The sequence below is a fragment of the Plectrocnemia conspersa genome, unplaced genomic scaffold, assembly GCF_051122295.1.
Source record: "Plectrocnemia conspersa isolate PC_06_02 unplaced genomic scaffold, ASM5112229v1 ptg000012l, whole genome shotgun sequence".
NCBI classification, from domain to species: Eukaryota; Metazoa; Arthropoda; class Insecta; order Trichoptera; family Polycentropodidae; genus Plectrocnemia; species Plectrocnemia conspersa.
In genome coordinates this window covers 5,751,790-5,769,559 of record NW_028277176.1, presented here as the reverse complement: position 1 = coordinate 5,769,559, position 17,770 = coordinate 5,751,790, and the positions used below count along the sequence as shown (strand labels likewise).

At 28.5% G+C, this 17,770-nt stretch overlaps 1 protein-coding gene across 2 annotated transcripts in view; it reads left to right on the top strand.

Moving 5' to 3' along the window:
* Positions 1–11,701, top strand: part of LOC148228051 (uncharacterized) — a 272,383-nt gene extending 260,682 nt beyond the window's left edge. For both annotated transcript variants that reach the window (XM_088201001.1, XM_088201000.1), the window contains exons 4-7: positions 504–639; positions 5,225–5,358; positions 8,838–9,318; positions 11,196–11,701. In XM_088201001.1, coding sequence (XP_088057127.1) covers positions 504–639; positions 5,225–5,358; positions 8,838–9,318; positions 11,196–11,272 — 828 coding nt within the window. In that variant the 3' untranslated portion in view covers positions 11,273–11,701. The remainder of the gene's footprint in view (positions 1–503; positions 640–5,224; positions 5,359–8,837; positions 9,319–11,195) is intronic.
* The last annotated feature ends 6,069 nt before the right edge of the window (positions 11,702–17,770 follow it).

Genomic DNA, 17,770 nt, shown 5'->3' with positions numbered 1-17,770 from the left:
AAAATAAAATTACTCAAGCAAATATTTTCTTTATAAGATAATTTATACAGATATATAGTAAAAATAAAATAATATTTAATTTAGCAAAGTGATAGATTTATAGGTATAACTCGTGTTTATTTTTTCTTAGCGGACTACATTAGTTTATATCCAAGCCGATTTTTACCGTAGTCATCCGGCGCGTTATTGGCCGTTACGTAGCGATTTTACGACTATGTGCAAGGCGAAATCTAAACAAGCTTTCGCCGGGAGAAAGTGGCGCCGTTATAATATGGACTCGTAAATATGAACGGTTACTGTTATTGTATAGGCTGGTTGTGGATAAACTCCGTAGAAAAATAAAGTATCAGTGCAAAAGCCAAGATCGCGCCACGCCGCGCCGGGCCAAGCCTTATCGGGGGGCGATTGCGTTTAAATATCGTTTATGTGTGTGCGTGTACCTTTAGAATTTTCATACAATGTTGGTTACAGTATCTATTTATTTTATGTGTATGTGTTCTCAGGTGGGAAGATCCGGACCAGCAACCGTGGTGTTACGGGGTGTTCTGCCGTCTTTATCGGGAAGATATAGGTGCGAAGTGTCTGCTGATGCACCATCGTTTCATACGGCTATGAAGACGAGTTTTATGCATGTTGTTGGTAAGCCTTTATTTTTATTATACCTATAGTATCTATGTTATCTTTTGTATAGTGAATTTTAGATAAGTTATTTAGTAAGATTCATAGTTGTTATGATTACGGTTATCTAAAATGTCAAAAATAAATTAATCTGGTAATACAAATATTAAATGACTATTTAATAAAATAAATAGTTAAACTTAAAATGGGTTAATCGTATTACGTGTAGTCGCGCATTGTCGTGAAAAAGAATTGGAGCTTTTCGTATGGTATAAGAATCAGATTTTGCAGTTATTGGTAAATTTTGCCGATTTTTTACAATAAATTATATATAAAAATAGTTTCTTTCAGATTAAAAAAAATATATTGAAGTTTACCGAGATCGTCTTTAGTGCCTAATTATCAACCAATAAAAACACTCATATAAGCTTCTCCATCTCTATGACACACCACCCACATTTTTAAGCCACTTTTGCATCGTTCATTTTTTATTAAAGTATATATAGCAGTTTCTGCAGCCTTACAAAAAAATATTTTATTTTAACTCATTATTCAAATCTAAAGTTAATTAATTCTCTTATCAAAAAACTGGTATTTTTCTTTTAGCAACCTAATGCTTGCACTTCACTCTCTGGAAGTTGTCCGAACCGAAGTTCAACTGAAGTCGGCCGAGGTCGCCGACTTCCGAGTAGCGGCCACCCTGCCACAAATTTCATATGCCGTCCGGACGGCGGGCGTGAATGACTTACGCACGGCGGCTGCTGTCATGTACAGCTAGCATATTTGCGCGCGATCGAAAAATCTGCCAAATAATTAAAATTTTTGAATTGTTATATTATTAAAATTACGCTTTTTATAATTATAAAAGTTTATATGGGCACTCACCTATACAATATCAGTGAAAAGTTTTCGGTCGTAAATATTTAATTTACGCAAAATCTTTGTCAGCTTTTGCAAAATGCCATGAGGTATAAAAATGATACTTCAAAATACAAACACCTTATCTGTGACTATCCTAGAATTTGTCGCCATCGATTCTAAATAAGAATTTGATATGGTGTGACATTTATATAAACCGATCTAGGAAAATAAATAAGGATATTTTTTTAACAAATCAAGTACCACTAATTATTTTTTAATTATTTAATTTTATATGAAAATTATTTAATAAAGATATCTGTTAAAAAAATATACTTTTAAAAATATAATTAATCTCTTTTGGTGCCCTAAAATATTTGAAGATGTAAGTAAGAGTCTGTTGAAGTACCGATAAGCATGTGGTATTATAACTTGACCACGTGACCACGATGCAGCGCTCGATGTGCGTGTTAACCATAGGACGCCTACGCGCATACTGAAATTGAACCGAGCTACTTGTTCTATCTCAGTTTGCGAAAAACCATATCATTATCTCTCTTACTCTCGTCACTTAACACGCAAGAGAGCGAAAGGGGAAGTATCTCACCACTCGCGCTCAAAAGAGCAGCTCCGATTTCGGTTTCTTTGACTTCGGTCCGTTTGCCGACAATGTTCGGAAGCGCTCGAAACTGGCCAAGTCGACTGAATTACCCTCACTTTACCTTATGTTCTCGGTAACCTCGGACAACTTCCGAGAGATTAAAGACTGAACTTGACCGAAGTAACCCACTATATTTTCCGTCCTTGGCCAACTTTGGCCAATTTCCACAGAGTGTAGTGCAGGCATTATAACAACATTTTAAATTTTAAGCAAACAATATGTTTTTTAATGTATATTTGTAATAAGATTTCTGTTTCTTGACATGATTTTTTAAAACGTAAAGATCAGAGTAGCAAATGTACAATAATATGAAATAAATTTTCAATATGAAAAGGCAGTGTATCGATAAAAACATGGCACTAAAAATTTTCCAGAAATCCTTTATTCATTCTTATCTTCGCAAAGGACAACTAAAAAACTACTACGTTGTAATCCAGTCCCTAGTTATTTTAAGTTTAACTTATTCAATTTATACTTGCTGCTGTAATAATCTCTTCAAAAATACAAATCATTTAACACATTGATATGTATATTTTTATAGTCAATTTTCCTATTTTTTTTTTTGCCACTAACGACGCGTGATTGTATTAATTATTTCTCTTCGAATAAAAATATTTAGCAAAATTTAAAATTAGATGTTTTAAATTTTCTTAGTATGTTTAATTTTTTGTAAACAATAAGCTGATTTAATCGCAACACTAATAATATAAATCAGGGGTCGTGAGCCACATACAGTTTAGGTGGTAATTAGTAACTTACAAGATAAAATTTGAACAATTCCATTGGATGATTTCTACTCTAAAAAATATAACACAAAAAAATAACAAATAAAACTAGCCCTTTAAAAACCACTAATTTTGTTTAAAAAATTCAATTAAGAATCTTTTAGGATTTTGCCTTTGAAAACTGCTAATTTTGCTTAGTAAATTAGCTAAAAAATCAGAATTTTTTCTTTAATAAAATTAATTTTGCACAAAAGAATTTGCCGCGATGTAAAAATCTACTTTAAAAACCATTGATTTATACTTTCTTATTTTAGTTGTGATCCGCCTACCTTACAGAAAACCCTTATTATGAATAATAAAATTAATTGGTAACTATATTATAAATATTAAAATTGCCTTTAAAAGAAAAAAACTATAATTCCTAAGAAAAAGCTAATGACAAACTTAGTGAGATAAAAGTTTTAAATAGAAATCAACTTTTAAGTTTGTATCCAACTTTATTAAAAAATGCCTAGTTAATTTGCAATAAATAATATACAAAAAGTCTTAAAAAAATTCACTTCTATTTTAATTTTTTACTTTCATCAAATATATTTGTGAAGTCCACTATATATGAATCACATATTAATGGTAGCACAACACTGTGCTTTCAATATCCTTAGGATCCTTGAGAGCAAGAAAAAAACGTTAAGGTCATATATAATTATTGTAATTGCTGCGGTATTACAACGGTGTTTGTTTTAGCCAAAAATTAGCAAATTAATTGTAAAATGTGATCTAGTACGCTATCGTGATGCAAAATCTAAAAGCTGTTGGTCCACAATTCTAGTTGTTTTCTTCAAATTGTCTTTGCGACTAATAAATTAAACATTTTATAAACCGTACGATTTCAAAATTGTTACACCATTAAAATCGTAACGAAAACAATGACATAAGATTGAACTTGACGTGCTTTTTATAACCCTGGCTCTACGGGTGCTTTAAATTTGATGTTACTGTTATGAACTGTGTTAAAGAGTTTATTATATGATATTATTATATCGTTGCCAAAGTCCTCAACATTTGCATTACTTCACTACACTACTTTATATAATTTAAAACGCATATCGTTTGATAAGTTATTTTCGAAATAAATGGTTTGTAGTGACATAATGCGGCAAACACAAACTTAGCTTCATAGGCATGTTTTAAATACCTCTTCTTGTAAAATAAAGCTGATTATATTTCGTTTTTATTACATTTATTTTTTTACTTTTTAATCAATTTTATTATTTATTTTCATTATAAATCGGTATAAATATTGCAATAATAAATGATTTAACAATCGATGCACCCGTTAAAAAAAATAATCTTACAGCAAAATAATTAAAACATAAATTCTAATATGTTGTAATTAAAAATAATAGAAACGACATAAATAGAAATTAATCAATATCTTAAGAGCTTGATTATCGCTTTAAAAAATAAATATTTAGTACATTTTTTTGCTATTTAGCGTGACTAAGCATTAAGCCTAATCTGTTTCTATAAATAGTTTATTACAAAAAATGGATATCGCGATTAGACTCCAATTTTATTCTTTTACCAAAACGACTTTATAAATGAAAAATCAATACAATACATTTAATAAATAATAAGCTGCATATTAACTCTCATCTTATATTTAGCTATTTACATATTTTACATATATTTTCTTGTAGTTATTTTTTCTTTTGTAATATTATTTGCTTCCGAAAAAATCGTTTTATGACAATATAAAAAATATTTTTTGAAATTTTGTTCCTGTTTATAATTAATTGTAAATAAGTTATAAAAATCAGAAGTGCTAACTAATATAACTTAAATTTTCATTACATGTAAAAGGGACAAGTATAATTAATTTTTGAACTCTTCCAAAATCGACTTTTAGTGTATGTACATACGTAGTGAAATATTAATGTTAAAAAATGATATATTTATTTTAAAGTAATTTTAAAAATAATATATTATTTATAGCGAATTATATTTAAGTACTGAAACTAAAATATTTTGAAGTGTAAAATATTATATGTTACAGGCAAGAGCCCTTGACAATATTTCTTATTAAGAACTCACTTATTTCAATAATTAATAACGCTGTATATTAAATAAATTAGCAAAATTATTTTCAACTTCAAGATAGAATTCTTATTCAATCAAGTAATGGTTTCATCTATTGAAGTTTTCAAACATAAATATACATTTCACAAGCGCCGTTTAAAATGAAACTTAATAATATCGATGGCTCTATTGAAAACTTGCGGGCTCTTATTAAAATAAGGATAAAATGTTTTCAGCAGTATTTATATTACCATTTAAAATAATTATTTTTTTTGTTGTTTAGAATTGCCAGAATCAGCACCAGTTATCTTCTCTGAAAAAGTTCGCGTATCCGTGGGAGACATGCTCAAAGTAAGATGTACTGCTCCACCTGCCCACCCTCCGGCGAATCTTACGTGGATCCTTAACGGAAAAACTGTACGTAAATATTATTTGAAGTAAATGTATTATAAATATAAGACAGGTACAAAAGAAAAAAATTAAACGAGATGGAAGTAACGTAGGTAATTATGTATTTGCATTTTTTTTATTTTCTTGTTGTTATCTTTAATAATTGTTTTAATAAAGCAAAGTAAATTATTTTGTATTAAATTATTCAGAGAATTTTTAAAAATGTTAGCTTAAAATTGTTGAAGGTTAAAAAAGCTCTTACTTATATTAATTCTAATTACTAATTAATATATCAATCTCATAAGTATATTGATGCAAGAATTATTAATGTCACTTTTTTGTATGAAAAATATGCATAGTTGTACACTCCTAATATAAAATTGTATCGTATAAGTATATGTATATTTATTTTAAAAAACCTATAAAATTTATACACTTAATAATTCACTTAATTCACCTAATAATAATTTTCTTAAAATTATTCTGATTCTTGCTTTGGGTATAAAAAAAATATATTTTTAGATGCCATTTTGTAATAAACTTAAATATTTACTAAAACCCACCTAATAAATAAATAATAGCAACCGAAATTAAAATAATGTTTTTAACTTGTGGGTTTTAATATAACTCATAGATGCCAGCAATCTATGCTGTTATTTTGTGTCTTGATTGTCCTGTGGTTGTGAGGGCTTGTGGTAACTCTTGTCAGCTTTCAGATTCAAGTTTATTATAAAAGGTTACAAAGAAAGTTATGGATCTTTTAATTAGATTCTTGACAACCCCAGCTTTCAGAATCATTAAAAATCTTTAAAGACACGCCATAAAACAATTGCGCGATTTAGGTAAAGATGTAAGACTGCGTGTTACAAAAAATTATATCATATTGTCTTAACGACTAAAAATAACTATGAAAATTTTATTGCTGAATAGAGCAAAAATACAACATATGATTTGGTTATATTTTTTCAAAACATGTCAATATGTCTTGAATAAAAATCTCACATCAAATATTATAATCTGGTAAGGTATTTGATAATGTCACATGCATGTCATTTTTTTGTTTTCATTGTATCTACAATCCAAATTCACATTACATATGTTGTTGTAAACAGAATTATTATTTGCATAGCTCGCTTTACAAGACAATAGTTTATTTTTGTACCAAAATCAGTGAGTTAATTCATAGTTAGTAACAGTTTTTATATCGACACATAAAAATATATTTAAATAATAATAGAAATAACTTTAAAATTTGCTATATTTTGCCATAGAAATACCCCTTAATCAATCACTGCCTTTTGTTTTATTTGCTTTATTTGCAGAAAAATAAGCTTTTACTAAATTTTAACCAATTTCTTGCTATGTATTATTAAAATTGCATACTAAATGGTGCCATTACGACCTTAAATGACTATATTTATTTTATTTATAAAGTGAAAAATATCTAATAGATAAACTGAATTCTTTTTGTTTTATCTTACAGAAAAAGTGAAACTTATTTCTTTAATTATAACAAGCGCTTTAGGATTTATTTTCTTGAAAGCCAATATAATTTTTGTAATAAAAAGCTTCTTTTTATTTATACAAAGATTAAAAAAATGCTTTTAATATATTTACAACAAAATTTATATTTGGATTATTTTATAAAATTTAGTACCGAAAGCATGTGATAATAATATAAAAAAGCTCTATAAGAGTGTATTACAATATTAAAAAAATTAGTATTATCCACTTTTTTAGTTAGTTTGAACATAATGAAAATAAAGATATTTATAAACACTAATTTTTTATAATATAAGATATTTAAAAACACTGATTGATTATTTAAAAACACTGATTGAAAGATCCTTAAGGAGTAAGTTAAAAATCTGTAATGTAAAAAAATACGTATTAATCACAAAAAACTAAAAAACAGTTTGTTTAAATTAACTGTAATTTAAGCTATTAAAACGGATGTCTTTCAATCAACAAAAAAACAAGGTCTAAAAATGTTGTTTAAACATAAAGTTATTTTAATATTTTGCTCGCTTTTATCCCAAAAATAATCTATATATTATTGAAATGCTACAAAATATTGCTTTAAATTCTTCTTGACTTTTCTCTCTCTGGTTACTAAATTCAATGTATCTAAATTTTCAGATTTGACGTCATCATTAAAGAAAAAGGTAAACACATTAAGGCCTGTGGAATAAATAACAGTTTTTCAAACATAATTTTTTATATACTATAAAACATCAATATTAAGATAGATACCATAAAAACTATACCACTTTAAAATTAAAATTAACGATTTATTTGATAAAAAAAATAGCACTACAATGCATATACTTATTAAAATTGTTGCAGTGTTGAAAATATTTATTTTATCTTAAGAAACAGTATTATTTTATTATAATTTTTATGAAAAATAATTACCTTCATTAAATTTATTGATTTTAGAAATTTTTATTACTTTTAGATAAAACTTATTTTAATAAAACATAATTTTTAATGTATAAACGAGATTAAAAAATACGATAACTAAACTAAAAGACAATGGTTAATGTAATTTTCTTGTTTTTCCAAATAGTCTCTCTTAAATTTAATACGTCTGATCTAGAAATGCTTTAGTACTATAATATAGCGTTAAAGAATGATTTAAAGCTTAAAAATACAATATTTAAATACTTTTATTAAATTTGTGAGATTTTTATAAAATATATAATAAATATTAGCTGAAACAAAAATGCAGTGTAGAAAAATGCCTTTTCATCTCATTTTTCTTCACTATATAACGCACAGTTACACAGTAGTTTAAATAGCAAAATTCAAAAGATAAATACTAAAAACTAATAAAAAGAAACTGAGCTAATCAAACTTAATATATTATATATAAAACCCAAACACGAGCGTCTGATATTCACACATTCGATAGCTGCGGTACCTCGCAATAGTGAGAGACCGACAATCCTATTTATATTTTTTTAGTTATGAGTACAGATAAAGGTCAGAAGTATTTATCCATGGGATTCAATTATTAAGCATGATAAATCAATCAGATGTCAAGATTACATTTTGCAAGATTTTGTCAAAGTCATTGCTATGGTAACTAAGAATAAGCAGAGACTTTGATATCTCCGCTCTGTTTTAATTGTTTTTTAAGGTCTAGTTGTTATGAACGATTTTTTCAACTATTTTTTTAAATAAAATTAAATGTTCGCAGCTAATCGATTAGCCCAAAACTTGCGAGTTATACTATACCATATTACACACACAATTTTCTGTAACAACCTACATTTAAGACCTGTCAATGTGGGGTTCTGCTTTTTTTAAATTTAACATTTTGCCACTTAGGCACAGAATTTTTGACACTTCTTTAAACTTTTTGTACCCTTCTTGTAATATGTATAATATAAAAATTATAACTATCCATAAGCAAACAAAAAAATAATATTTTAATTATTTGTTAACGTAAATGCAAAACCTACCGTAGATAATTTTTAATATGATTTGATTTTTGTGTGTAGGTTAAAGGCGTGCCTATCGTGCTAGACGATGACGAAACAAAACCAGTCAAAGGGAGCTTCTTCGACGAGTCGATTAAGCACCGCTCGAGGAGAGCCCTAAATAAAATGGCCGACATAAGATCGTCCGAAGACAACTACAACCCTTACGAGCAAGACGGTTTCCGAACTCAATGGAAGAAGGTCCCAAACGGTCAACCGACCAGATCTTACGACTCGGACGTGGAGTCCATCACGTCTAGGAGCAAAACGGAGAGGCAGGGTAACGAAGTCGGAACGAGAACAGAAGAGGAGATCGTAAAGAGGAGAAGTGGCTCCAAGCTGATCATACCAATAACACAAGACGTTTTCCAGCAGGGGCAACTGAGCTTAGTTTGCAAAGCCACAGTGTTCTCTTTGTACAGCGCCGACGCTCGGTTGACACTAGACGAGGACAAACCGCAAATAGCGCTTATCCTAGGCAATAAACAAAACCCTAACAATGGTAAGTTTGTGTGTATACCGAAGAACTATATAGTATATAGTTATGTTGTAGTGTGAATTTGAAACGTTGCTTGTTTAACTCGCGATAATTCCACGATTTGATTTATCGTTATACAGATTCTGGTTAATACATATATGTACAATTATGTAGGGATGTTCAAAAAGTAAAGTTACAAAGCTCAGAAATATTAAAAAAAAACATCTTGATTGATTTTTAAAATGTATCTGTGAAAAAGTAATGGGTCTGCTTTTTTGCACCCATCGCACGCAAAATTTTAGTTTTAAACACTTTATGGAGTCCATTGATCGTAAATGCATATCTAAACTTTTTTTTTTTTTTTGAATTCATCAATGATAAAGTTTTTTTTTCTACACATTTTAAGTTTATACTGTCATCCCCCGTACAATGGATGCTTATAGATTATTAATACAATAAAATCTAGCCCATTGTATTTTAATAAAATAAAAACATCATTAATTCACTCGAACGACCATTTAATTATAATTAAATATAAAATTTTGAGAGGTGCCGTATCCAAAGAGCACAGGCTCTCTGGTGATGTAGCATTTTTTGAAACGCTCTCTGAGAAGGAGGAGGCGCTCTTATGGCGTCGTTGTGGCGCAAGCTCTCTAGAGCAATTGTGCATACCCAAGTGTCTCGACCTTTTTTGGTGTAAGGAGAAACTTTTTTGAAGTCATAAATTTTTGGGGTTTTTTTTTAACAGAGCTAGTTCAAGTAAAAAAGCAAAACAAAATTATGTTTTTAAAAATTTTATCTATTTTTGTGACGGCAGTAAACTGAATACAGTTCCAATAGCCGCCAGATAGAGTGCCAAGCGACGCGACGCAGATCGCGTACTTACGTTGATGTGACCAATACAGATTCCTACATAAAATAAATTATGCATTCTTTTTTCAATTATTCAAAACTATTGTCTTATAAAATGATGTGTTTATTCAGACAGAAACATAAGCGTCTCACGAAAAAAATCATTTCAACTACGTTGATGATTAAAAAAATGTCTATCTCATGGGTCGCTATAAAAATTTAAATAAAATGGATCAGAAATTATAATATTTTTTGCACCACTACTCTATGCGCCTAATTTCTTTTACGCATTTAAGGTATTAGAAAGTTGTGACTTCTGCGTAACTTTTAAATGCCACTCTGTAGCGATGGTATTATAGAGAGCTTTTGGGAACAAACTGTAGGCCTAACACCTACATCTTTGCAAATGAATGAGTAATCCCTTATCTTACAAGCTCAATAAACCATCGCAATTCCTATATGTATTCCATCCGTGTGAAACATATTGACCATTATAAGTATATTTTGTAATAAATTCATTAAACGAGACAATGTTGTATTCTAAAGTATGTTTATTTAACAAATATTGATGATGAGATTTAGTACTGGTTAAACTTTATTTTTTCCAATAGGGATTTTTGTCTTAACTTTAATAAAAATGTATATTTAATATCAAGTTATCATATTATCACGATATACAAATCTACATCTGTTATTAAAAGTAGCGCGAATATAATTACGTTGTTAAAGTATAAATACTGTAATAACAAATATGTTTTCGTAACAGTATTTGCGGTTTTATTAGCAGATTCTAGATTTTCTCATAATTTTTATATTATCGAACAACGACATTGCGTGACTGGGCCGATTTTAGCATAGTTGCTTTTGTAAATTACGTTTCGTCGAAAAACCAATTTATTTTCACAAAAATAGGTTCATACGAACAATTGCCTCATATAAAATTTGCACATGCATTATTTGAATAGACCAAAAATGGTTTCGTTCTGCCTTTGTTTACTTTGTTATTTTTTCTGTATGTTTTCTATTGTAATATTGATTATTTATTTCAGGTGCTGTATCAATCTTCAAACACACAACAACAGCTTTTATCGTATTCGCATTACTGCTGAAATACTTGACGAGCTAACGGCTTACAAGAGAGCGATTATGTGTTACTAAAATATAAAGTTTTGATAGGAATGAACGTTATCTGTGATGAAACTATTGACTAATTTATATAATATATGATATGTGTTATGGATTTTATACATATAGATAATTTTTCGTAACGATTTCAGTTGAACATCTTATTGTTATAGTTAGTTGACAGAATTAACACATCATGTATGATACTTTAAAAATAATAATTTATACTAGCTAAATACGTTTATAAGTTAAACATTGTATAGCTGTTGGCATTATAAAAATTTTAAACAAGTCGAAGTGAGTCCTACGTGGGACGTTGTACATACATGTTTTTTGTAAATAAATGTTTGTGATATCACTATTGTAACGTTAGATAAATATTATTATAAACATAACAAAGAACGATAATAAATTGTAGAACAATTTAAAACAGACTTTTAATTCTAACATATAAGATTTATTGCTATGAGACAAATTAAATTGTCGTAATTGATCAGAGAGAAGACGTATAACCTCTGATTCGAGGTTTAGTGTACCGCAACTTCAGTACCTGTGCTCTTCTCTCTCTATATATAATATAACTTCGTCCAATTTAGACTTAATCAAATTGAAAGCTCGGTCCGGGCATTCCTTGTTTCATACCACACGTTGGTTTTAGACTTCGAAACTTTCACAGACAAGGACCGAGAGTAGAGAATTCAAGCACCTTCGTTATCTTTCACCGCATGAATGTCACACTAGTTGGATGGATGTTCACATTTCAAAGAAAATGCAAGTGAGTATTATCCAAAGCGACACTTATTAACCAGAAAAGCTTAAATAACTAATGCGTTTTATACTTAACTTATACATTAAGTATTTGATACTATGAGTTGCTCACGCCAAAACATTGATTTTATTAAAGTACTGCTTACTTGACTGAAGTACAATAAGCCATTAACAGATTCGGGTTTTGAGGTCGAAAAAGTGTTTCATTGCAGCGAAAAAAAGACGCTGAATAAACTGGTAACAGTTTATTTTTGTAAGCATATTTAATTAGCACATATATATAGAAATGTAGATCAGGTGGTAGAGTCAAAATAGGAGATTTTTAAAGTCAGACTATTTGAAAGAATGTCGAGTTGAATTATTGTTGGCTGCGATTTGTAGAGATGTGTTTTTGTGATGATGCTGGATGATCTTTGGTGTCTCTGGTTGCGTTTTCCCTTGATTATGAATAAGTGATACGTATTTTATATTATTGGTATGGGACAGCTCAGGTGATAAAACCAAATAAATCACATCTCATACACACCCACAAAATTTATCAACGCATTAAAAGAAAAAACTGGCAAGTTAACGCACCGGCAATCAATAAAAAATGTGTAATATATGCAATAGTATGTTGCGCAACATAAAACGCATCCTTTGCAAACAAAGATTAGTTTAAAAACGGTACTTATGGTACAAGTATTTACGTCCCAAGACGAATGTGTTAATAGGTGGTCCGTAAAATATAAAGAATTAGTAACACAATTATTTAGTACTAAGATCTCTCTTTTATTGTTAGGCCTTACTTTCTAGACAAGTTGGTTTTTATTTTTATTTATTAAAATTAATGGTGAGAATGATCTAGTAATTAATTGTGCATGTAATTAAAACCTCTACAGCAGATTTCTTCAATATAAAAGACATTGTGTTTTACCATGTTTCTAAGGAAACTTAAAAAGCAAAAACTTTGGGATGCCTTAGTGAATCTATAATCTGGACCTCAGTGAGTCACTCAGTGTGATACATCTATATTTCGGCTAACTTATAATGCGATTATTCAAACAGCATTTTTTAGGATTCTAAATGGTGGTGTCGACAACCCATAAATATCAGTGATTTACGACTTCGAGTTTTAGAGTGCCCTAGAGAATCGCGATCATGTCCCTTATTCTTGTCCGTTGCGGCCAGGACGTCAACGCTTGATAATCCTATTGAGTTTGGCAAACACAAGAATGTTTTCGGAAATTACTATCAGGAGCTGTAAAAAATATGTGGTATGGTGCTCATCTATTTTAGGTGTGCACCATAACTGTTTATAATTATGATTAGTGTAATTGCTATGACACACTAGAAGAAATTCTGCTCATGATAGTCAAATTTGTAGTATAAAATAAAGTATTCAAAGTTTATATTTCATTTGAATTGTTAATTTGCTTACGATGCTGTAAGCGAATATTTTTTTTTAATAATTTGACACTAAAATAATATATTGGTGATTTTTATACATATCAGTGACGCTTAATTGGTGACCATTATATATTTTTTGCACAAGAGTTCATAAATATCAAGCTTAAAATAAATCGAACGAATTATTATATTCTTGTAAAACAAAATATTTTTTTAACAAAGTAGAAAATAAGGAAGTTGAAAAATGCTAACTAAATAAATCAAATATATAAATGTAAGTACTTTTATATATATGTATATATATAAAATAAAAAGTTCGAAAAAATAAATGGGGAATAAAATATTTAATCCACTTTTATTTCATACTATATTTTATAAATAGAAAATGCTCAAAAACTCATTTAAATGTCCATTAAACGTTTTACTGGAAATCAGTGGGAAATAAGTAAATATACGTAGGAAAATATACACACAGTACTTACTCCAAAAATATACTTCGACTGTGGACGTATTTTTAATTGAATTCTTCGATAGATATTTCGAAGCGTTGGTCTTTTAAATTACTTCAAAGCAAAAACGGACTTTCTAATTAAAAGGTCTGATTTATTGTGGCTTGTGACAATGTTCTGTTAATTCTCTCGCAAATATAAATTTTCTTTAAGGGGAATTTTATTTGCGTTTTCATCACACGTAGGCGCCTCGATAATTAAGCAGGATTTAACAGTGTTAGAACCACAAAGCTTATACGTGGATATACTGAGTACATATTTATTTGAACTTATTTCTTTATTCGATAGTAAACAATAAATTTTAAGTGGGTTAACTTAAAATACAATGAACTAAGATAAATTTGCGTTAAACTTGCTACTTTATAAAGTTGATAATAAATCACGGTTTCAGTAATGAAAAATGGATATGTTTGCAGACATTATTAGTTTACAACAGAAGTGTGCCAACTTTATGAAACCACTCCAAAATCGAGAAACGAAAAACAACTTTACGTCTAACGATTTATTTGTGTTATTATATAATTATCAAGTTTCTAAGAAATATTTTGTAAGTAATAAATAAAGTTATTTTGCTTGTTTATAACACATACATATTAAAATATATATAAAAAAAAGTGTTGAAGTAATGAGAATAAAAATAAAATTAATTTTTGAAACATTCCTTCAAACTTATTGAAAATGAAATGAAATAAATCAAGACTATAGTTGTTAAAAAAAAGTACATGATTACAGTTAAGAGAGTTTCACGCTTTCGTTTTTGTAAATGGAACTCAAAACACTCAAGTTTATATTCTTCTCATCAACATTTTGTATATTTAATCATTATTTATTTTGCATAATTTTATAATAATGTAAGTATTATTTTATAAATTAAAAATATATTCCATGCTTTCAAAATACCAACGATTGGTAATAAGAAGACATCTAAAAACTTTTTTCCATAAAGTGCTTATCGATGTATACACTACTGTACGATTTAAATGAGTCGTATTCCAGGATAATTTATAAGAAATTTAAAGAAAATATTTTTTTTTAATATTTGTATTTTCTTATTGTATTAAATTAAAAAAACATTTTTAATATTTTTCAATCAAAAAGAAGGCTTTAAAATTTTGATACTTAAAGTTTGATACTACGTAGCAGAAATTGAAATAAAAGGATGTCTCTTTCCAAATTTTCTTCAAACCTTTTCATGTTTTTTACTAGTAATTTAGACTGATGGTTAAAGGGTTTATACTGCATTAGGCGTACAGGCAATTCATAGTCCTCTAATTTACGCCCCTGTCATTCAATGCTATATTATATAAACATAGAGTGGCAATCTGATAATGTGTATATTATTTAGTGTCTTTAAAGTCTGTTAACGCAAATAAATTAAAATTTATTTGTCTTGGGTCATCTAATTTATTTGGTACTTCTAGTTATTAAAAGGATATTGATTTAAAATAATATGGTGTATTTTTTTAATATAGTGATACTATGTAGTCATGTTTTATGCCTATGTTAAAAATCTGCAGATATTTTTTATTAAATAATGTAGCGATTCATGCGTAACAACAGTCAAAAGACACGACATACGCGCGTCTGAAGTCCCCCGAGCGGTGCCCGCGGATCTAGTATGCTTGCATTCTTATGATCCCTTCCAACACATGGGGTCGCAAAGCCGGACTAGACACATACACTCCACTACACCTCGACGCTCGTACTACCACTACATAACTCCACAGACTTCGCTTCCTATTTGAGCATTACTTCGCGCACGTAAACAAGATTTGACAATTTCAAGAAGAACCTAAGAAGATCGACTATGTACCACTTATACTCAATAATAATTAAAACAGCAAACTTCAAAAGACTAAAAATTATTTATTTACATGACGGGTAAATCAATTCAAAGCATATTTTTTGGCATATTAGTATATTTATATATGTATATACACACTCGTAAACGATCGTTATATTTTATAAAAAAATAATAATATATTTTTTTCCATGAGAAATTCTACAAAATATTGAATATACTTACATGTAAACCGAAAACCTTTTATTATTGAGATGTACTTTGCTCAAGAGTGGGTCACTTTTTTAAGTAAACGATCGTCGCCTTTATAAATATTTCTTATTTTTTCCCGTAATAAGAAACGTAATTTCGAGGAAAGCCTTATATTATCCGTCGTCACGTAAGAGCGATCCTTTATACGAGAGAAAGAAAGCACGGGGTTGTTAGTGACCGGTGGTGTGCAATATGAAAGCGAAACCTTCAAACGTAACCTACCAATGAAGACAGAGTGGCGGGGATAATAGTCGAACCGAAAAAAACGGGGGTAAAAAAGACCCCCGGCGTGTCGGACCTAATTGACACATTGCTTCTCTCCCCGAGCGGCGCCAACTTTCCGCCCCCTTAATTAATTTATTTCGTCGTTTAGAGTATTTCTAGTATTATTATTATTGTTAAACAATGAATGAGTGCGCCAATTTCCTAATTAGTTTATAAACTTTTAACTAGCGTCTTTCAGTCCCTGATAATATTTACAAGGTTCACAAGGGTAGAGCCAACAATACCAGAACATATAATGAATCATTATTAAAAAATATAACTATGTAATTAAAGCGATTTTTTTAATTACACTTCATTTAATAAATTACATATCAATATAAATATAATAACTTATTATAAAAATGTATGCTATAGATTATTGTTAATGCACAATATGTGATTCTAAAATAATAATATTATTGAAGCAAAGGTGAAGTGAAATAATAAAATAATATACAAATAATAAATACATGCAAAATTCAGAAAAACGCGTTTTCAGATTTAATTTCACACATCAACATTATAAAACCGATGAATCAAATTTGTTGTTTAACAGTTTTTTAACAAACATTTCCGTTAATAGTAAATTCTAAAATTTTTAAGTATAAACTTCTGACATTATTTGAAAAACGATGTGCAAATTAACTGGATTCTTAAATTTTTATAAATAGATTTATTTAATATTTTTTTAATATTGTAGGTTTTTTGTCATTCTTCGTGACAGTTTTTTATATTTTATTTTATAAACAATTAATTACTTAATATTTATATGTACTTCTAAACACAAAATTAAATTAAATGTGTACATAAAAAAAATAATCAAAAATTAATACTTAACGTGTTAAACACATTTTTTGTTTATATAGTATACAATTTTTGTTAAGCTCATAATCATTTTAACAATTATAAGAGTGAATAGTTTTTTTTTATTTTTATTAATAAGGTAATATTATATATATTGTAAATATACATAACTGTGGAATTTATTGCTTCGTATTTATTGTAGTATTTATGAGTGTATGTTAAAATTATAACAAAAAGTTTTTTGTATAGAGATATAAAATATATGGTTAAATGTTTTTGTACTTTTTTATATATAGGGGTGAATTTTGCAATGTTTAATAATTTTAATTTTTACTAAACGTTTTTGCTTATGTGATTTACATTAAAAATGATTAAAAAAAATGATTAAAAAAATTTACATGTAACAAAATTAGAATTAATCTTCAGCTTGTGACAAAATATGTATGTATAACATTTAATATTTTTAGCTAACTGTATGTAAAGTGGCTTTGTTGATCTTATTTCTTTTTGCATTGCGCCAAATAAGAGTGAAATCGTTGTAAGATTTTTTAGATAAGTCGCCTTAAGTAATGATTACTGAAATATCTGACGTAATCGCGAAAAGTCTTCTATATAATTTATAGCCTGTAGCTTTGACAAATCCTGATACATGTTAAACCGTACCCTATTGGAGAATTGTATCGTTGGCAAACATTATCTGAACTGCTAATTA